The sequence below is a fragment of the Chiloscyllium punctatum genome, chromosome 47 (genome assembly GCF_047496795.1).
Source record: "Chiloscyllium punctatum isolate Juve2018m chromosome 47, sChiPun1.3, whole genome shotgun sequence".
In the NCBI taxonomy this organism is placed as follows: Eukaryota; Metazoa; Chordata; class Chondrichthyes; order Orectolobiformes; family Hemiscylliidae; genus Chiloscyllium; species Chiloscyllium punctatum.
In genome coordinates this window covers 19,972,984-19,995,344 of record NC_092785.1, presented here as the reverse complement: position 1 = coordinate 19,995,344, position 22,361 = coordinate 19,972,984, and the positions used below count along the sequence as shown (strand labels likewise).

The following is a 22,361-nucleotide window of genomic DNA, read 5'->3' as shown; positions in this document are numbered from 1 at the left end:
AGGGCGGGCATAATCTGTAGAACGAAAACAGAGTGACTCTTCATCAGAACTAGCCAGGACAATGTTTTTACATATGTTGATTGGAGAAGGAAAAGATTAAGTTCTAACGTGGGGAAGGAGTCCAGACTGAGAAAGCCAGTTGGGTAAAGATTAACATTAAGTCAGAGAGAAAGCAAAGTGGCAATGTTTGAGTGAAAATGGATTGGCTCTGCGGGAAACAACCTGTATGACGACAGGGCAGAACTTTTGGGAGCATGGTAAATGTCATGGAAGAAGGTATGTTGGTTGTAAATTTATTCAACTTGATATTGAGTTCGAAGTACTATGTGGTTACCAAATGGAAATTTAGGTGCTGTTCCTCCAGCAGATCTTCACTGGAGAACTGCGACAAAGATGTTGGGCAGGGGACAGAGCAGTGTGTCGAAGTGGAGAGGGTTAGTGGGCCTGGCGAGCTCCCTCTCTAAAGATACCAGACACGTTGGTAGCCACAGAAGGTGTGCAGGCAGTTGGCAGCTATGGCCATATCCAGTGGCTGTTGCTTGGACCTTTGAGTTCATGTTGTACAGATGATTTAGATTCATAAACTTATGGAGACTCAAACAAACCATTTGGTCCAGCTCGTCCATATTGACCAGATACTCTAAACTGACCTATTCTCCTTTATGAGTATTTTGCCCATTTTCTTTCCAGCCTTTCCTATTCATATAAACATCCAGATGACTTTTACATGTTGTAATTACACCCACCTCCACTACTTTCGCTGGCAACTCATTCCACACAGACACCGCCTTCTGCGTGAAAACAATGCCCCTTAGGTCTATTTTAAATCTTACCTCTCTCACCTTAAACACATCCCCTGTACATTTGGAATCGTTACCCTAGGAAAGGAAACAACTTGTCTATTTATTCTTTCTATGTTCCTCATGATTTTGGAAATCTCTATAAGTTCAGCCTTCACCCTCCGATGCACCGGAGAAAATAACCCAAGCCTATTCAACCTCCCTTAATAGTTCAAACCCTCCAAATCGGGCAACATTCTTGCTTGATGCTTTTTTTTCGATTCCTTTCAAATTTCAAAGCATATTTCCAATAACATGGACATTAGAATTTACAGATTATTCCAAATTTGGCCTAGCAGATTAACCTGAAAATGGCCTAACAGCCGTAACAAAGCCTCACAACTCCTCCATTCAATGTACTGACAATTAAAAGCAAGATTACCAAACGCCTTCTTCAGGTATCAATGACCGATTTGGTCAGGCCTTGTGCACCAAACCCTTACACCTAAACACCAACAGCTTCGTCAGTTTTTCTCGTTTTTTGTCTATTTGGTAGCCTTGCAGTCATGCCATTTATGCACTTAAGAGGACAAGCCAGTCACATGAGCAACAGGATTCGAATTCCATGAGAGCCAGACAGAGCTGAATGTTTAAGTGGACAGGTTACGTTTACGTTCTGTTTACGTTCATCTTCTGCTCCTGTTGTTCCCACGTAATGATTGATCTTTTTCAAGCAATTTGGCAAAGGCTTACTCAGTTTGTGTAACTTTTTTACGTACTACAGAAATCCTTCAAGCAATTGCACCACTTTATAAAATTGCACTACGTATAAAACTCATTCATATTGAAGAAGAGTGATTATCTGAAATACTACAAAATGAGCTGTAATCTTCGGTGTAGGGAGAGGAATGATTGCACAGCTCCAACTGATCCCACTCAGACAGGGTCAATTCGTTGACACGTCTTCCGAGCTACATCAACCTCCACTTCTTTTACTTTTCTAAAATATACACGTTTGTAAATGCCTTCCCCATGCCATTTTGCTTTTGAAGATATATTGACCGAAACATTTCTTAAACAAAATCTCAAACTGGTAAAGAAACTTAACAGGCGGGGCAGTATCAGTGGTGAGCAAAAAAAAAACAAAACGTTTCGTATCCAGTGATGCTTAATCAGTCCATGGTTCCAAAAGGTTAAACTTGTTTCGCTGTCTCCACGGATGCTATCAGACCTGTTGAGTTTCTCTGCCAATTTCTATTTTAGTTTCAGATTACCACCATCCACAGCTCTTTATTATGCTCTTGCTCGTTTCTCTTTTGCTGCTGTCTATGTGTCCAGTGAGCACATCCGTGCAGACTGCCTATGATCAGCCTCAGAGCCAATGTGACAAAGTCAGAAGTGACAGCCGCGATGGCAAGACACTGGTGGGCATTTGCAAAGCAGGACTACCAGGTGAAGCGGCCAAGTTGTTTATATTGATTGTATCAAGATGTGATAGAAGCGACATTTTTTCTCACCCTCCCACGTGCAAGGCTGCAGAAGTTCCCTCGTGTTCCAGTGGATACAGTGAATGTCCTTTGTGCAGAGAGGTACAGTGGAATTGCATTGTGATTGAATTGAAACCAAACAGAACTATTTGCGCTGGTACTGCTATAATGGAGGGCATGGTTCCTGTACCTCATGATCTCTATTTTTATCTCTGATCCTATGCCTGAAGAGGGTTTCAAGGAGAGGTGTTTATTCTCCTGTCCCAGTTAGAGGTGGTGCAGCCTGAAGATATTGAGCATGGAACCGACTGACATTGCACGTTATTATTGTACTGCTGATTATTACAGTGATTCAAACATGTTCAGAGCTGAGTCAAAGGCTAATCAGTTTTTGCACTATGAGCCAAGCGATTGGGACAGCATCTATGCATCAAAATGCTTGCTGTGAAGTTTGTCAAGATTTTGCAAATAATTCCTGAAAACAGAAGGGAGCTGCTTGACAACGCAACAATTAAGGCATTGATTTATAAATTTTCACTGTAGAGAAGTGCAACTGGTCAGGGGGAATCGTACAAGGGATTCGATTACCTAATGGTATTACCACTCGATTCAATAACCCAGAAAGGCTGGTAATACTTTTGCGGTGCAGTTTCAAATCCAACCATGATGGAAAACACATTCAGTAAAACATCTATAGTTAAATCCATGCAACCATTATCAGCCACCAATTGAAAAAGGCGTATCCAGTTCTTTATCCTGCTTTAGGGAAGGAAATCTGCCTTCTATACCTGATCTGACCAACATGTGACTCCAGGTATGCAGCAATGTTGTTGACTGTTAACTGCCATCTGGACAATTAGGAATGGGCAATAAATGCTGGTCTTGCAAATGACGCCCACATCCCGTGAAGGAATTTGAAAGAATGCATATCAACCTTGCCTTCTCATCCTCCTCCATTTCCATTCTCGGCAATCCACAAAGCACCATTACATATGACATCCCAGTGAATGTATTCAAACGCACAAGAAATCCGAAAAATCTCTCAACATCAATTTAAATTACACATCTGTTCTTCTCCGTGATAGATCAACATTCTGCAAGCTGTTCATACTCAAATGTGTGCCTGTATAATGGGTACCCTTGGTATAAAAATTGTTAGATTCTCCTTGTATATAAACATTTTCATAATAAAATTATTCAGGGTGTGTATTCACATTTCATTAAACAGTTGAATACGTTGTCATCAGAATATCCAAACTACTGGCTGGAGTGTCCATTAGGCCTTGAGTTAACCTATTTGTCACATGGTTAGAGAATCACAAACCCTACAGTGTGGAAGCATATCATTCACCTATCGAGTCCATCTTGATCCTCGGAAGACTATCTTACCCAGGTCCATCCGCCCTTTGCTATCCCTGGAGCCATATATTTCTCAAGCCTAATCCTCTCAACCTGCGCAACCCTTGCTGCTTTGGGCACACTTAGCATGACCAATCCACCTAATGTACACATCTTTGAGCTGTGCAAGGAAATAGAAGCAACAGGCAGAAACCTCTGTCCTCTGTTCACCAACAGATTTGCCAATTAAAGTTGTGTACTTGCGATTCCCGCAGCGGAAAAGCTCTTCCCTAACTACTTCAATCATAGTGCGCTGGGCTTCAGTGGAGATTTTCAAACTTGTTTGAGCAGACCTTCAGAGTTCCTGACGGTCTGGAAAAAAGCGTCATCAGTCGCTATGGAATCGGAGGTGGGTGCAGCTTCGGGAGAGAGCAGAAGTTGTAGCGTCAGCAGCAGCAAGAGCTCAGTTCTTACTGAGAGTCCAGGTTGTGGCTTGGTCTGGTTTCCTGCATGAAGTTGAAACCTAAATAAAACTTTAATGTCTGGACATTCCTCATTTCTTTTGGTTTTCTTTCTTTGCTTTTGTTTATTTTTATTATTCTGTTTCTGTAATCTAGTGTGTAACTAAGATTACGTCGATTACATTAGCAGTGATGATGCTGCTGAAGAGTGGCGACTTTTGTTCCAACAGCGATGGCACAGCGAATGAAATTCGTGTCTGGCCAATGGTCAATGGTGGAGTACTTAACAAGAAGGACTGTAAAGTTGGGCACTTCCTTTATTACTTAATTTTTCTGCTTTATACTATATGTCTTTTGTTTATTTCTCTATCTGATAAGATGGTGTCGGAGAATGGAACCAACGTACAACAATTTGCACTGTTGTTTGCCAGAAGATGCATGTGACAATAAATAAATCAGATTAAAAAATGGACATTCCTGCTGGTCTCGGGAATGCTGCCATCACCACCCTCGTCAATGAGAAAGTGGACTGCCAGAATGATCAATTTATCTTCATGCTGGTCATCGCTAGAAAGGCCAACATCCGAATTCTCAGAAAACGTCATCTCCCAGTCTTAGCGGAAACACTCTCTGAAATCCAGTGTGGCTTCCAACCAAACCATAGAATTGTGCACATGGCTTTCATTGTTCGGTAACTCCGTAGAAATATCGGCAGCAAAACCAACCACTCTAGCTGGCTTTTATAGACCTGGGTAAGGCGTTTGACTGAGTCAGTTGAGAGTTGCTATCGGTGATCCTGTCAAAGGCTGCCTGTCCAACAAAATTTGTCAACATCGTCCATATGGGGGGTGCGGGGCTGCGTAGGTGGGGCGCCAGTGTTGACGATCATTGCCTATCGTCCCTGATTGTGGTGTATAGGTCAGGAAGTTGATGATCTAGTTGCAAAGAGACTTAGGTCTCAGAGTTTGCAGCTTAGATTAGTTTAAATTATAATGTTAAAGGCAGAGCAGCAGTTGATAAATGGGAGTCTGGTATACGCTCCTTATTATTCCGATTTTTCAGGGGTAAGTGTAGGGCGACATAAATTGAGTCAGCCGTGGGCTTTTTGCATCAATAGACAAGTTGAAAGGACTCAAGGAAGGCTTGGCTGCGAGAGTCCATTTTGTGTTGTAGTTATGGTGATTAAAGCACTGGATAGTAGTAACACGTGTTCTCTTTGGTACCGGGATGATGATTTCCGTATACTATATTTCACCTAAGTTCATTTTGATCACAGAAATGGTTTTTCTTCATATGTGCTCTTACCAATGTGTCAGTGACAACATTTTCTTTTCCTCTGAATTGTATCGTTGGTATGTTAACGAATGAAACATTTATATAATTTCCCTGGATTCTTTCAAATAAGGTGAGAGTGATCCTTGCAGTTAACAATTTCAATTTACATAACTTACCAGGAGTATTGGGAATTGATCATGCATTTTTTGTTTTTCTTCTTAAAATCACCGAACAACAAATAAGAATGTGCTTCTCCACATTAAGAAAAACAGTTATTGCCAATCACTGACTGACTCCGTATTGCTCTAGATGGATGTACATGTATATGGTGATGAACATGGATAGGTATCCATCACAATGCATGTTACTACACCAGAACATGCATTGATGAATAAATATCTAGGAGTCACAATGATTTATTTCTCCCTGTCTAGGTGATATTTCAGTGTAGTTATGGACAGGGCTATAAAAGAAAAAATGACAGAATTTATTGATTCCAATTCAATATTCTTTTTAAAGATCAAATTGGTTTAGTGTGATCATTGCTAAATTGCCTTTGCCAGCTTCAGTAACTCAGTGAGTTTGTTTTCTCTCCAGATTATGTCGTTAAAATATAGTCACTACCCTAATGTATGAATCAAGATAGCCAATGTACGCACAGAAGGCTCCCACAAAACGGGATTTTAAATTGATCATGCTAGCATGTTAGAGTGGAGGTCATTGAGTGATACCATTTTCAGGACAGTAAGACAAATCTGTCGTCCCGCTTTCAAGTAGTGATTGTAGAATTCCTTGCTCAATTTGCGTGAAAATTCCCTTACGTCCCACTCAAATTACACTGATCCCGTAGTAATCAGACTCTGAAATTTTTCCTCAACATTCATACTCAGAAAGGGTTGCCTTCGCTCTGTACTGTCCGCCTGAAACTCAATACATACCATTGATCTGAACCTGCACAGGGCAGAACTCCCACACACCAGGTATTCCACAGAGCAGCACTCCAACAGTGTTGTTGCAGAGACCAGCATGTGACGATGCTGCTCCGAAAACAAAGTTATGCTGCCTTTGATCTTTTTTTTGGAGCGGTCCTAAAGGCACAGACTCTGAAACATCTGGGGTATGAGCGTCTTAGTGTCAATTTCATTATAACTAGCAAACATTGCCTCAGGCAAAAGGCGTTTAACTTAAAAGCAAAGCATTTGTACCTGAAAGGGAAATAGCCAGTTCTCCAAGCTCCGTTTTTCATATAGTTTTTTTCTCTCTCTGAAAACAATCAAGCAGTTGAAAAAGCTGCTGGACTAAACGAAGTACACCCAGAATGATCCTCCTCACACTCTCTGACTTCTATTGAGTCAGACCCTGGGTTTGATTTGACTTTCGGTGCCAAGGGATGTTTGTGGGGATTGTTGCAAGTATTAGGAACAGCATCATGAACTTGACATAATCTGTTGGGTTTTCAGATAGGTTAAGTTATTCGATATTCTGTTCTCTTTTGTTTGTGTTTCATTTGATAATCTTGAAAATAATTTTTGTTTTCTTGAAAACTAAATGGTTTTACCTGCTGCATCCCTCCTGGAATATCCACATTGCACCTGCCCAAAACAATAGCAAAGTTAGAGTCTGAGATATTTTCTTGAACATATTTTGGTGCCTGACCTGAATCCTTAACGAGCATTCTGGCAGTGCTGATGCGACACAGACCAGCACTTCCTCAGTGGTGACTCTGCAGAAAACAGCACTCATTGAATACTGCAACTGAACTGGATAGCATTCTCAAAGTAGCGACACTCCAACACTGCAGCACTCAATCAGTACGGGCACTTCAAATGTGCAGCACTCCCTAAGAGCTGACCCTCCAACAGTTCAAGGCTGTGTCAGTACTGATCTCCTGGCATGCAACACTCCCTCAACACTGACTATCTGACACAGTTGCTTTCCCTCAGTGCTGTACCACCAATGGCTATCAAATAGAAAGACAAAGCATATGCTCAAGACTTTCTCATTAGGCATTTCAGAACATAATAACTTGTCTCTTATATTGGTCACCTCGAATTATGGATCCCACTAAGTCTTCACGGGATCTACCCGATCACACTGTTCAACGTTATGCATCTCATTTCATATTGCAATTAGTGGTCTCTCTTCCAAGGAATAGATCTCCAGACTGTCCAAACATACCAAAAGATATAGCATTCCATTCTGAGATCTTTCAAGATCGCAAAAATAGTAAGAACAGAGTAGATATTTCGGCCCTTCGAGACTCCTTTACAATTCAATAGAATCATGACACATCCAATATTTCTTCTGTTCACATTCCTGTCCATTTCCCATAACCCGTGAATCCCTGACTGACTAAGAATCTATCTGTCTCAGCTTTAAACATACATAATGACTCTGAACTCGCACGGTTGTCTGTGGCAACATGTTCCGAAGACTGATACCTCTTTGAGACAAGAAATTCCTCCTCATCTCAGTCTAAATGGGTCCCCTTTACTCTGTGACGATATCTTCTGTTGCGAGAGTCTCCTGTGAGGGGAGGCAAACTCTCAGCATTTACCGTCTCAAGCTCCTTAAGAAACCTATATAATTCACTGAGATCACTTTTCATCCCTCGAAACTCCAGTGAATAGATTCCCAACATGTTAAACTTTGGTCATACGATCATACTTCTCAGAAATTCCTTCAATGGAACAATGTTTTCCTGAAATAAAGGGTCCAAACTGCTCAGTAAATGTGAGTTGACTTAAAATATACAAAAGGCATTTGAATAAGTACACGAACAGGCAATATTTGGAGGAAGACAGGACAGGATCAATCAAGTCGGACTAGTTTAGTGTGAGATTATGTTCGACATGGACTGGTTGGACCGCTGGTTGTGTTTCTATACTGTAAGACGTTATGACTCTACATGGTCTCACCAGCTCCTTGTGCAGTTGCACGAATAATTTCCTACTCTAGTCCTCCAATTCCCGTGAACTATTTTCACTTGTCCCTCCTTCAGTGTCATGTGCCATGTTAAAATCGATATGGAATCAGTATTCCACATTCGATGTGGGGAATAAAACCAATTTCATGAAAGGACTGTACTTGTACTTTTGTACTGCATTTTCGAATAGAACTCATCACGGCTGATTAACAGTTAAGAACACCGCTGTATCAGTACCTTGGACATTTAATTCAAATGGGGAAAGGGAAAGACACTTAATTCCTTGACCCTGCATTCGTCTGTCCGTGCAAATGCCTTGCTACTTTGTTTTATTACTCACTATGTCTTTATTAGCTTTGTTTTCAATCGAATGTTACGTTTGTTCTTCCAAGCTACAGACTTTCAGTGCAGGTGTGTGTGTCAACGCAAACTGCTTCCAAAAGAGAGCAGTTCAAACGGAGATAAGCAACACCTGTCAATCAAGTATTGAAGCAACTTGAGCTCCCTTGACTTCGCAAACATAGAATGATTCTAAATAATATGTTGGGAGGTCAAAACTTCATAAATTGCTCGCTATACCGAATCCGCTGTGTCTGAAGAGTTTGTAGACACAACCTTCCTTGTAAATGAAACAGACACGCCATGAGACAGGAAAGATTCAATAGTAGGAATGAACAGAAAAAAAATCAATAAATGAAGGAGACAGAACGAAACTAAGACAGCCTATTAACTGTAGTCAAACAGCCAACTATACACACACTAAATTCTCGGAATGGTCATCTTCTTGTTTTGTGCAACAGGCTGGAGGAGCGGTTGAGCAGTGTCCTTATCTTTCTCTTTAATTGTAACAAGTTGGAGAAGGGTGTTAATGGCCTCCTCCTGTTCCTATGCACCAGGCTGGAGAAGGGGCTGAATGTTTTAACAGGCTCCCGAGGAGTGGAACGATCTCCTCCACAGTTTCATTATTGCCAGCGTCGGTGATTGAATAATCACACCATAAACCAAACTTATTCCACCTTTACTTGGTAAAATAGCAGCTTCGAATGACTCAATATCCACAAACAAATCTGACGTTACTTTTATTTCTTTTATTTCAAAAATATATTTCTTTCGTGAAATATCTTGACATAAATACACATGTACTACAGTAAATTCCAGTTCTGTGCAAATACACAATGCAGACGGACTCTATCTAACAAACCAATGAAAGGCAGCTCTTCCTTTTATAAGATTATATTTACATGTATTGAAAAACCAGGAAGCTCCAATAATGGAAGGAATCCCATTTTTACTTTGGCAGAAATATGTCAGAAGTGGTGTTTCCACACTGTGCCTTTGCGGCAGCTGCCCCCAAGATATCTTGGACCTCGCAATGTCTCAATCTGCAACAATAAATGGAGGTCAACTTCTTGCTCTGTAAGACCACAAGTTTCTGGAAGACCAATGACGTCTTTCACCAAGTAGGTGGCCATCCAAGCGGCGTTGATGCGCTTCTGGGAATGTGTTCCAGGGAACATGCCCGAGAGTGCACAATCCTGCATCATGGAGAAGCTTGGGCTCAACTTTGACTAAAACCACAGAACTGCAACCACGATCTCAAAGAACTGCAGTAGCTACAAGACTCAAATCCCCGTGAAAAGGCGGAGCCACCCACTTCATCTCTTTTTTGTTCAAGTATGTATCACCGTGGGGACAGGGGGGAGCACGATGATACAATCCAATGCAGGTCCCATACAAAAACCCCGCAGAATATCAGGTGAAGCAAGTTATCAATGTCAATGAATCCTTCACTGTTGCACATTGGTTATGGTAGCAACAAAGGCTACAAGTGTCATTGGAACTTCCACTGACTTTTGGGTTTTCGAAATCCGAACAGTTCTTGTTGCAATAATTCGAACACGTGTCTTTCTTCGCTTCGGTTGAACCTTAAGCTCTTGGGTGGATACTGAGCCAACATTCAACATTCCAAACTGTGAGATGTTCATGACCCAAACTGTTAGTTGTTAGTAATTTCGACGGTTGATTCCCCCTCGTTGGGAACTACGTTTGAATGTGCTTATTCTCTGGAAAACTGCTTTGGAAGAACTTTGGCCTGGTCTCCTTATTATTTAGGGTGGACAGGTTTGACCCTTTCCATAAATGGGTTGATGTGAAGTGATCTGGTGGTGTGCTGGAACACAGCTTCACTTCGGACCGGGCTCCAAACTGATGGTATTAGGTAAGGAATTTGGCGATATTATCTCCGTATTTTCTTTTTCATTGAAAGTTCCTGATGATCGCCCCGGTCATTCTGTAGCGTCAGTCTGTTATAGATCCTCTCGACAACTGCAAGAAACAAGGCTGTTTTCTCAGCCGGTGCTTGACCTGTCCCTTCTGTATTAATCAAAGCCCGAGGGAAACTGAGGCATATGATCTGATTTACAAGGGAATGTGCTTTATTCGTGGAAATAAGTCTCCTGGTGTCAACTAAGTGCAGTTAGCAATGGAATAAGCATTTGATTCAATACATCTAAACTCCAATAATTGCACTCATACAAATCTGGTCAGACCATATAAATCTTTACGCGATGCACAGATGTGAAAGTGGATCTGACAGCTGAGGTGAGAGTTATCCTTTTCAGTTTAAGATGCGATCCATGAAGTGTCTTGTTGCGCAGATAGTTTCCCTACTTCTGAGCCAGGAGTCGATCATTCAAGTCTCTCATACCTGCTCTAGGAGGTATGTTAAAACAGATCGATTAATACAATATAGAATAGAATTCATGCAACTCATAACAGAATCACAAGGTTTGTATAATACAAAAACAGAATAGGCCTGTCTTGGCACTCGTTTGTGTTTTAAACCACTTGTTGTGTCACTGTGATGCAAATGTGAATTATTTCGGTCAAGGAACGAGACTAACAATTTTGGGTAAGTCAATTTTCTCTCTTATCTGCATTAAGTGTAAGGAATCGTTTGCTAGGGATTAAGGTGTTCAGACTTTCAACATCTGGTAATGTCAACATAATCTGCAAACTCCTTAAATGCTTTCCTTTGGAAAGGTGCGTTGCTTTGGATTATTCCATCTTCAAAATTGAGACTAAATGGAGGGTCTATTGGAGAACATAAGGTCTGGGGAGATAAAAGCCGCGTTTGACTTCTTAACTCCATACAAGTTGCTATTTACACGTGCGCAAAATTGAGAATTGATAATAGATAATAGCCAGATGGAAATGGTTTATGCGATGTTGACTCTTTGCATCGACTCTTTTTTTTAATTGAATTCGTGTTGCTTTAAGAATTTAAGTTGAATAAATGATGGTCGGTAGATATAAACAAATTTAGAGGGCTTCTCCACATCTGTTTCTGTTCCATTGTAAAAGCTAGGTTGTCCTTTGCTGATTTCAGAAATCAAGTTTTCGCTCTAACCTTGAATTTTTATACATACACAAATGATCAGTTGAAGTCGACAGTTCGGTAAAAATAATTATTTGCAATGCTAATTTGTTAAGTAGTTACAGAATAGATTAAGTTGAGATGTGAAGTAACTATTATCTAATTGAATAATGGGATAAATGACTGATTGGCCACTTCACGGCAGCATGGCTGTAGGAGCTTTGCCGGTCCTTAGGAAAGATGCAAATTGAATAGAATGGATGAAGAATGCATCCATTGTGACGGGGATTTTGAGACAGGGTAGTACTGCTGTGTTACAATGAAGCTTACTTCGGAACTGGGACAAGGCTGGTCGTTATGGGTAAGTAACTGGATTAGTAATAAGACGAGATTTGTTTTAAAGCGTGGATCCATGTGTGGAAGGAATTGGGGAGTAAATGGAATTGGTGGAGTAAAAGTGCTGGAGTTGAGGGAAATGATTTAGATCTTCCAACTTGTGGAGACAGACTGCACCTATTCAATTGTAGGAGAAGGGAATAAGTTGGAACATAATGGAGATTCTGTAAAATCAACTGAAGGTGCAAATAGATTCCCAAACATGGACTTGTGAAAATATCGGACTTGGCATTAATATAGACCGAAAACTACTTCCATTCAACTGTGTTGTACACAAGTCTAAGCTAAAGTTTATAGAATAAGTTGCAGGGACTCTGGTTCAGGTTTTCTGCTAACAATTGAGTCGAATTAACAACGCTGATGCCAGAACCAAGAGATTAAGGACGTCAACAGAGATGGAATATTCACAAAATAGTACAGGAACATGCTCTTCGGCCCACTATGTCTGCGCTGACTACGGTGCCATTCGATAGTAATCCCATCTGCCTGCAATTGGTCTTTATCCCTCTCTTCACTGCCTAAATATCTGTCTGATTAAATGCTTCTTCAATGTTGTTATCATTTCTGCTTCGAACACCTTCCCTGGCAGTTCAGTACAGGTGCATAACGTTCTCTATGTGAAAGACTTTCCTGCTTTCGCCTTAAAGCTATGTCCCTCATTATTTTACGTAACACCCTGGTAAAAAGATTAGCTAACCTAGCCTTATCTCTCATTGCATGTCGCTCCTCTCGTGAAAAGAACCGAACACTTTCTAAACTTACTCTATAGCTAGTCCAGGTTACATCCTGGTAAAACTCCATTACATCTCTCCAAAACCTCCATACCAGTGTGGTGTCTGGAACTGCCCGCGATAGCCCAAAGATTGCCTAATTTTAATCTTGTGCAACTGCATCATGACTTGACAACCTTTATTCTCAAAGCCGGACTCATGAAGGTAAGCATGCCGTATGCCTTCTTTATCCACTATGTTGCCTCTTTCAGGGAGCTATGTCAATGCCCTTAAGGGAGATATATGCATACCTACACAGATATATACACATATGTGTATGTGTGCACGAACACTAGCAATATATTCAATTCTCTATTCGGGAGAACGATCTGTGCCAAAACAGTGACGGAACTGCGTGACAGATGACAGTAAATTGTTGAGAATAATATGGCTGATATATTGTGCGAAAATAGTAAAAGCTGTGAAGTCGGAAGGGGGTTATGTGAAAATATTTGGGAAGAGACTGTGTGGAAAATAAATGGCAGAACAAAGAAGCTGAAATGAAAACCATTTCTCTCTTAAGTAGATTTATCTATCCACGTTTAGCTATCAATGTTGAACAGGCTGGAATACATCTGATGAGTTTAACGGGAAGATTTGCTGTGTAATCCCACTGATAAAATACCAAGAACAGGTGAATAGTTGATCTTCTCAAAGTCTTGAAGATAGAAATAGGAAAAGGTAGGGTAAATAAAAATGAAATATTTGAACTGATTGGAGATTCCAGAAGGAAGGGACATAATCTGAGAACTGGGTCAGAGCGTGCAGGAAACATATTAGAAAACACTTCTGCACTGAGGTAAATGTTTGAAATTCTCTTCCACAAACGACTGGATCAGCTGCACAGTTTATATCCCAGGCAGTCTTTTTTGTTGTTGTTGTTGTTATTGTTGTTGTTTTGTCAATATATTAAGGGATATGGCCAAAGGCAGCTATATAGATTTAGACCACAGATCAGCCACGATTCTATGAAATGGTGGAACAACTTTGAGGTGCTGAAAGGGCTACTCCTGTTGCACTTTTGCCATAATTTCATGAGACTGGTAATATTTCTAATGATTCACAGAGTTTTGATGGTGAATTCTTTATTAATTTGTTCAATTAAGTTCATTAGGAGTCATTATGAAAATCAGAGAAAATATTTCCACTGGTGGTGGTATCCGGGGAGTCGTGGTTATATTAAGAATTAAAGAAGCCCATTCAGGAGTGATGGAAGTCTAGGACCCTTACTCAGTAACCAGGAGAGGCTAAGATGTGCCTGTTCATGGAAACTCTCGACTCTGATAATAATAGACTCTCAAACAAAAGTATAGAAAAAAGTCATGTTAGTTAAGAGTTCGCTAAACAGGGCTAAATGGCCTCCACTCCAATTCCAACACTGCATTGTTGCGTGATTCCATGGTTTTCCTTGTCATCAAGTGGCAACACTCACAATGAACTGAAAGATTTTCAGACAGGCGTCTAGCTTTGTGTTCTGCTAGCACGTATTACTTTGGCGCTGGCACGAAGTTGACAGTTTTTGGTAAGCTTGTTGATGTCTACCTGTATAAATATCCATCGTTCGGTCTATCGGCTTTGACTGGCTGTCTGTCCCCATCTTTGTCTGTCTTGCGACGGGAAATGTTAGCTCTGTTGGTCAATTTAGCTATTTAACTATTATGTGCCTCTTTACTCAACGTGGGTAATGAAGTATTTCGTAAAGAGTAAAGGCTGTCCATTTTGGGGAAGTGTCACTGCATCTTTACGGCAGCATGGTGGCCAGTGATTATTGCCGCCAGGGACTCAGGTTCGATTCCATCCTCGGGCTACTGTCTGTATGGCTTTTACACATTATCCCTGAGTTGGTATGGGTTTCCTTCTACAGTCCAGAAACGTGTGGGTTAGATTATCTGGCCGTAGTGTTCAGGATGTGAAGGCTGGATAGAGACTTGGTGACATGGTCTTCGGAAGGTCAGTGTGGAATCTATCGGTTGAATCTCCTATTTCTAGTCTTCTAATGTAATCTATTTCTAATGTATCAACGCTATTAACCTCAACTAACCATTTGTGGTAACGAAATACCTGCAACAGCCAGTCTTCAGAAATTTCTGCTAAACTACTCAAGATGAATTTCTAATAGAATATTAAATGTAAAAAAAAATTGATTGTGCACCATATTTGGCAACGGCGAATTTGTTCTGTTCATCTTAGAACTATAGTTCTAATAATGCAAGCAGGATATAATCAGTGTAACTTTGCTAAGTGGGTAACGTTGTCCATTTTATTTTGGTACATAGCTGTGTTTGAATTCATGTCGTTAATGAGGACTCGTTAAAATTGTAGGGCAAGCTTATACATTTCAGAAGGTTTAATCATCTCAGGGACATATAAAAACGTTGACAGATAGTGTACCAACTTAGTTTAGAGAGCTCCCAAGTTTATTTTTCACATACTCTTTTTCCTCTTTCGGTACTTACTCCTTGTCAGCTTTATAAACTTCTTTCATCTTCTGCAAGGCATCGACTTTGCATTCATAAAGATTGAACTTAACTACAGACATCCATGGCCTCAACCACGAAACACTTCAATTGCTTTCACTGAGGTTCAGTACTTCAGTTGGCAACTTTTTCTCTTTCATTATCTTGAAGTTGCTTCTTAAATCCCAAATACTTGAACAGACTCTTGATTCTAACGTACACTCATGTGGGTCAGTATGATTCTGCCACTTAGCCTCTGAAATGCCTATAGAAAATCTATTTGCATTTAAGTTACTATATCAACCGAATACACTGTGAATCAAATATCCCTATTTTAAACCAGAATGTAAGATTATGCATGTTCAAATATTTCTCACTGAAGACCCCGCATGTCAATTCTTTTTTACTTTTTCGTAGTTTTAACACTGCAGACTACCATTGTGATGTTTTTGCTATGAGTATATATTTGTCACCTGAACCAAATTAGTGATTGCTGGTATGTGAACACTTAATATATTGCACAAAATTTTAAATTTAATTACTCCAATAGTAGGGAAGTTTGGCCATTATCCAACATTGGCCTTACGAGTTTTTTTTCCCAGTGTTAAGAACTTGACAATCTTGTTCAATCATTCTAATAATCATCATTTGGATTCTCTGCTCTGCGAGATTCACTCATTCTTAATAATATTGATAAAGTTGCTCACAATTGCATCACAACGCCAGGAACCCAAATTTGATTTTATCCTTGGGTGACTGTCTTGGTGGAGGTCTTATGTTCTCCCCATGTCTGCTTGGGTTCCCTTTGCGGTTTCGTCCCATAGGCCTGAGATGTGCTGGTTAGATTGGTGATGGTAAATTGTTCATGGTGTCCGAAGATGTTTATGCTAGGAAGAACGGCCATGGAAAATTCAGAGTTAGAGGGATGGGATCGGAGTGTGGTTTTGGATGGCATGCTCTTCAGATGATCGCTTTGGAGCGATGGACTAATGGGCAGCTTCCACGCTGCAGGTATTCTGTGAAAGAGTACAACTATGTCTTCATCTAATACTTCCTCTGTCAGCTTATTCTATGTACGGACTACGCCACCTGTGTGAAAAAGTACCCCTCGAGCTACTTTTAATTATGTCCCCTCATATAGGTATAGGACATATAGGTATTAAACCTATGTCGTCTAGTTTTGGACTTCCATTTAATGCCGAAATAACATTGGGAGTTCATCTTATTTATGCTACTTGTGATATTAAAAACCTTCCTAAATTCAAACCTGAGTTGCTGTCATTCTCCCCCTGGTACCCCTGCACCATAAAGGAGAAAAAACATTGCCAAAGCAATGCATGATGCTTAAATAATTGTTTACTGCTGCTGTGGCATTATCCCGAGGACAATTTCCCCACTTGCTATTCACCTCAAATCATGAACACTTTCTTGTATTTTGATTTTTCCTAATGTTTTATAAAACTTCTCCTTAAAAGTATCAACACTATGAACCTCAGCCCACTACGTATTGTAATTAGGCATCTACATCAGCCCCTTTTGGGGTTACGGATGAACTGCTCAAGATGTAATTCCAATTGAATATTTAAGTTTAAAAATGTTAAATGACGGGCCAATCTTTGCAATAGCTAATTCGCTCTTTTCATCTAACACATAGTTGTTTCGCAGCCCTGTAATACTATGAACAGGATTTTATCAGTAAGACTTTGGTAAAGGAACAAGGTTGTTCATTTTAGGTCAAAACAGAGCTGAGGTTTGAATTCATTTTGTTGATGAGGACGTTTTAAGTCTTTTGGGTGCATTTATACATTTCAGGTGCTGCAATCACCTCAGGGACATAGATTATGTTAACAGATAGTGGACTGTCCCAGTTTAGAGAGCGATCATGTTTGTCTTTAACGCACTTGTAGTTTTCTTTCTGTACTCATCTTTGTCATCTTCACCAGCTCTGCAAACATCCTGCATCTTCTGCAATCCATTAAGTCTGTACTCATATAATTTACGTGTTTAGCCACTAAATACATCAATTTTTGTTTCTCCTGTTCCGTTGATTACTTTTTCTCTTTCCTAACTTGAAATGCTTCTTAAGCCCCAATTATTTATCATTTTTGATCGTGCATCTCAATGTGCTCTCCTGTGGCTCAGCATGTCATCTGCGACTTGAGTCTGAAATATCTTTGGATTTTTTCTATTAATTGCATTCAAATTGCTTTATAAATCCGAGACACTATGGTACACATGGCCCCTGTTTTAATCCAGAAAGCAAGCGTATATATGTTTGAGTTGTGACATTTCTCTTTGAAGATCGTCCATCTTGAGTTTTAACTTCTTGGGCGTTGTAGTACTATTCTGTACCACTGTGGTGAAATAACTACGATTATGCATTTGGCATTGGCACCAAATTAGTGGTTACAGGTGAGTAAACAATTCTGTATATATTTACTTCCTCCAGTGAGAAGGGAGTTGGTGCAGAAAATAGTTTGAGTTATTGTCCAGCATTACCTCAAATGTGTTCTTTGTTTCTTTCAGTGTTAAATATTTGGCGACCTGTTCAAACATTACATTAGTCCCACCTTAAATTGTCTGCCCTACTATGACAACCTATTTGTAATTCTATTAATAACATTGTTCACGATCAAAGTCTTGACTAAGTTGGGACTAATGTAATGTTTGAACAGGTCGCCAAATTTTTAACACTGAAAGAAACAAAGAAGTCATTTGAGGTAATGCTGGACAATAACTCAAACTGTTTTCTACACCAACTCCCTTCTCACTGGAGGAAGTAAATATATATAATGTCTTGACTTTATTTTTTGTGTGTTTCTGCCTGTTTTTCTCTCAGACATAAAGAGGAAACGATAGACATCTCTTTAACTTTTCATTGCCGACGGTTCAGAATATTTCTGACCATGCCATTTTGTGATTTGTGCTCTCTATTTGCATCATTTCTATGCACGTATTTTGAAAATGAGTCGTTGCTGTAAGTGTGAGCTGGGAACAATACAATTAGGGGAATAGAGAAGTCTGGAACTTCAACTGATACGATCCAAGTGTCCTTAAACAAATTTATATTAATGGTCAGGAGCCACATTCAAACAAGATCATGTAGAAAGAGAGACATGAAGAGAGAGAAAATGGATAACGCTACGCAAAGGAAGCTCCCTTCAGAGAGGTACTATTAGTTTATTTTTTTTAATGCAATTCCCAGTGACATTATTTGGCATTAAGAATGATCTCAACGTCAAAATCAGATATTTGTTATTGTTTGCAAGACCTTGAGTCTGCTATCATTGTTGTTAGTTCAGAAATATTTGCTAGGCTATCATTTGTATATACTTGCTCAGAGGATGTATATGTCTCAGGTTTGGCCAGCATTTAACCATAACTGTCGTGATGATAATTAAGGGTCAACCACATTGCTGTGGGGCTGGAGTCATGATTGAGGCAGACCAAGTAAGGGTGATTGATAACCTTCCGAAATTAAACGATGTTGATATTTATGAGAGTGATGATGGATTTATGATCACTGTTGCTGCGTCTATGCAGGAATCAGTGTTGGGACATGAATTGCTCTCAATATTCATTAATACCTGGACAGCTGTATAAAAATTCAAATATACAAACTTAGTGATAATAAACTTGGGACGGCATTGCATATGGTATTGACGACAGCATCAAATTACAACCAAGCAAGAGTATCAAAAGGTATGGCCCAAAGGGGGTATATAAAGAACAAATAACAAAGAATTTACAGCCCAGGAACTGGCACTTAGACCCTCCAAGCCTGAGCCGACAAAAATGTAATGTCTAAGCCTGTCGGTCAATTCCTAAGCATTTGTATCCCTCTACTCCCCACCTACTCATGCATTTATCCACCCGCGTCTTAAATTTATCTACAGTACCTGCCTCTCCCACCTCTGCTAGCAATGCGTTCCATACACCCATCACCTCTGTGTGAAGTACTTGCCACGTGTATCCCACTTAAACCTTCCACCTCTCACCTTGAAAGCGTGAACTCTTGTTATTGAATCCTTAGCCCTGGGAAAAAGCTTGTCTCTATCCATCCTGTCTAGATCCTTCATGGTTTAGTAAACTTCAATCATCTCCCCCCCGCCCGCCCACCCCCCCCGCCCCCCATCTCCTTTTTCTAATGAAAACAAATCTAACCTACTCAGACTTTCTTCATATTCAGCACCTTCCATACCAGGCAACAGCCTCATAAACCTTCTCTGCACCCTCTCCAAAGCGTCCACATCCTTTTGGTAATGTGGCGACCAGAACTGTACAGAGTATTCTAAATGCGACCGAACAATGTCTTGTACAATTTTAACATGACTTGACAGCTCTTGTAATCAATACCCTGTCCAATGAAGGCAAGCATACTATATGCCTTCTTGACCACTCTATCGACCTGTGCAGCTACCTTTTGCATACAATTATCCTGCACTCCCAGATCTCTCTGACCATCAACTTTTCCCAAGGCTCTTCCATTCATTGCATAATTCGCTCTAATAATTAGTCTTGTCTAAATGCATCACCTCACATTTGTCTGGATCTCATGAGCATGATGGAACAGTCTCAAGGGAATGAGTAGCAACTCCTGTTCATATGCTCCTATATCCTGGTTTGATTTCTAGAGTTTCATTATCATTCTCACATCATGGCACATTACTGCCGATTGTTTAGATGATTAGTCCAGCGACATTACCACAACATGAATATTTCCTCTCAAGTCCTGTTGAATTCTAACGTTTAATGGCATGATCTTACAGTCTTCAGCTACCTGTCATCATGTAGTACTTCACTATGAGTGAGAATATCACCACGTTAATTTTAGTTTGAAAAGGATTTGGAGAATATCAGCTTATTAGAGTTCAATGTTCCAAGTGTGTTGTTCAGGAGGTAATCAATTTAGGAAAAATAAACATTGTTGGAGTGTTTTAAAAACAATGGTTATGTCGGCCAGAACTTTCCAATGTGCTCCCAATGTTTCTCAACTAATTATCTGGTTTATATTTAAAAATCTGAACTAAAAGCAGGAGTAGATTATTCAGTCCTTCGAGCCGCGTCCGCCAGTCAATATGATCATGTTTGATCCAATCTCGGCCTCAACTCCACTTTTCTACCCATACTCCATTACCTTTTTGTCCCCTTACTCATTAAAAATCCGCCTCTCTCTTCCTTTAATTTACTCAATGTCCCGGCAACTATAGCACTCTGGACTAGGAAATTCTGCAGATTCGCAACCATTGAGAGAAATCATACCACCTGATCTTGTTTTAACCTCTTATAAGATAACAATGACGTCCCATTCCAGATTGCGTTACACAAGTAAACATCCCCTCTGTGTCCATCCCATTTAGCGTCGCATATACCTCAATTAAATCTCCTCTCATATTTTGTTTTTAACTCTAGTGATTATCCGCATAAACTACTCAATCTCTTCAATGAAATAAGCCGTTCATCTCTGGAATAAATCTCGTGATCCTTCTCTGAACGACATCTAATTCAATTACACACAACTGTAATATATATTTAAAGAATGGGTAGATTGAAAGTCATCATTTTGTTCATATATCACTGTTTTCAAGGTTAATTTTGGAACTTAAAGGAAATCAGCGAGAATTGCATTGCTTTCATCGTCTTGTAATTTGGGATGCCCAAAAGTGCTTCATGATTTTAGAGCCAATGAAGTGCAGACACTGTTGTAACATTAAAATAGCATTTAGACATAGTTTTGTTCCTCCTAACAAAATCGAAATAAGTAAGAAGACAATTGTGCATGGTTTGGGTGCAGATGTGTAGGGGAATAAATATAGCTGATCTATTGAACACCATTTAACTGCTGTCAATTGTCATCAAAACTCATCTAGCTTGTTAAGCTGCTTTAGCAAGAAAATCTGCCGCCTTTACCTGGATAAGGAGCTCAAAATCATTGATTTTGTGTTGGTAAATCAGCTGAATCGGTTTACAACGGTAGGAGAGAATGTTACCAATACGACAAGTGATTGCCAAAATAATCAGCGAGATGACACTTAAACGCCATTTATATACAAAATGTATTCTGTCGCGTTGATGAAAGCAAACAAATAAGAAATGATAACGACACGAATTGGGAAAAGTTGAAATGGACAACTTTAAGGGCTAATGAAGATGTGGTGGTTGAATTGCACAATGCAACAGAAGAGCCATTACCAGCTTAATGGGCTAAGTGTACATCACTTATTTGGTATTATACACAGAACCCCTCCAATGTGTCAACAGACATTTCAGCCCAACAAGTAGCCACAACACCTCCCCCCACCCCCGGCCCCGAAGAGTAACCCATCCAAACCCTTTCCCTTCCCTTGTTACTTTTCACTTATCCCTGACCAAGCCTACACATCCCTGAACACTGTGAGTAATCTTGCATGACCAATTGTCTAACCTACACATCTTTGGATTGTGGGAGGACACCAGTGGACCCAGTGGAAAACCACACAAACACGGTTAGAACGTACAAACTCCACACAGACAGTGCCCCGAGGTTGGAATCGAACTGGGCCCCGGCACTGTGAGGAAGCAAAGATAGCCACTTAACCACCATGCCATCCGTTCCATGAGTTCCTATGGTTTCATTTTAGATTCCATTCCGTGTAAAAATATAGATTGGGATAATCCTGAATCAATAAACTTGTTATGGCAGAGAAGGTAAATATATCACCCATTGAATCTATATTGGCTTCTGTACAGATTTCCAGTTATTCCTATTTCCCATCTTTATCCCGTACTTCTGCCAGTTTCTTTAGTCAAGTGGTCATTCAATTTCCTTCTAAAATCATTGACTATCTCTAATTCCTCCATTCTTTTACGCAGTCAAATTCCAAGTCCTTAAGAGTCAGCCTGCGTAAAAAAAATTGTTCATGTATCCCCATGTGTCCCTTGTCCAAATCGTAAATCCGTGGTCCTCGGCTGTTATGAAGACATCAATGGGAGCAGCTTTTGTTTGAGTCATGAAAAACATGCTTCTTAGGATTGAACTCCTCTGCTTGTTCTCAAGGACCCTATACCCTTTATAAATCAAGCTGTTAAGAAACGGAAATTTTGTGCAATTTATGAAC

At 40.1% G+C, this 22,361-nt stretch overlaps 1 gene segment (V, D, J or C); it reads left to right on the top strand.

Annotated features, from left to right (window-relative positions):
• LOC140468451 (M1-specific T cell receptor beta chain-like) overlaps positions 1-22,361 on the top strand; it is a 62,373-nt gene that overhangs the window by 27,307 nt on the left and 12,705 nt on the right. Inside the window, 1 exon segment of the C gene segment in view lies at positions 11,959-12,003. Within this exon segment, the coding sequence occupies positions 11,959-12,003 (45 nt within the window).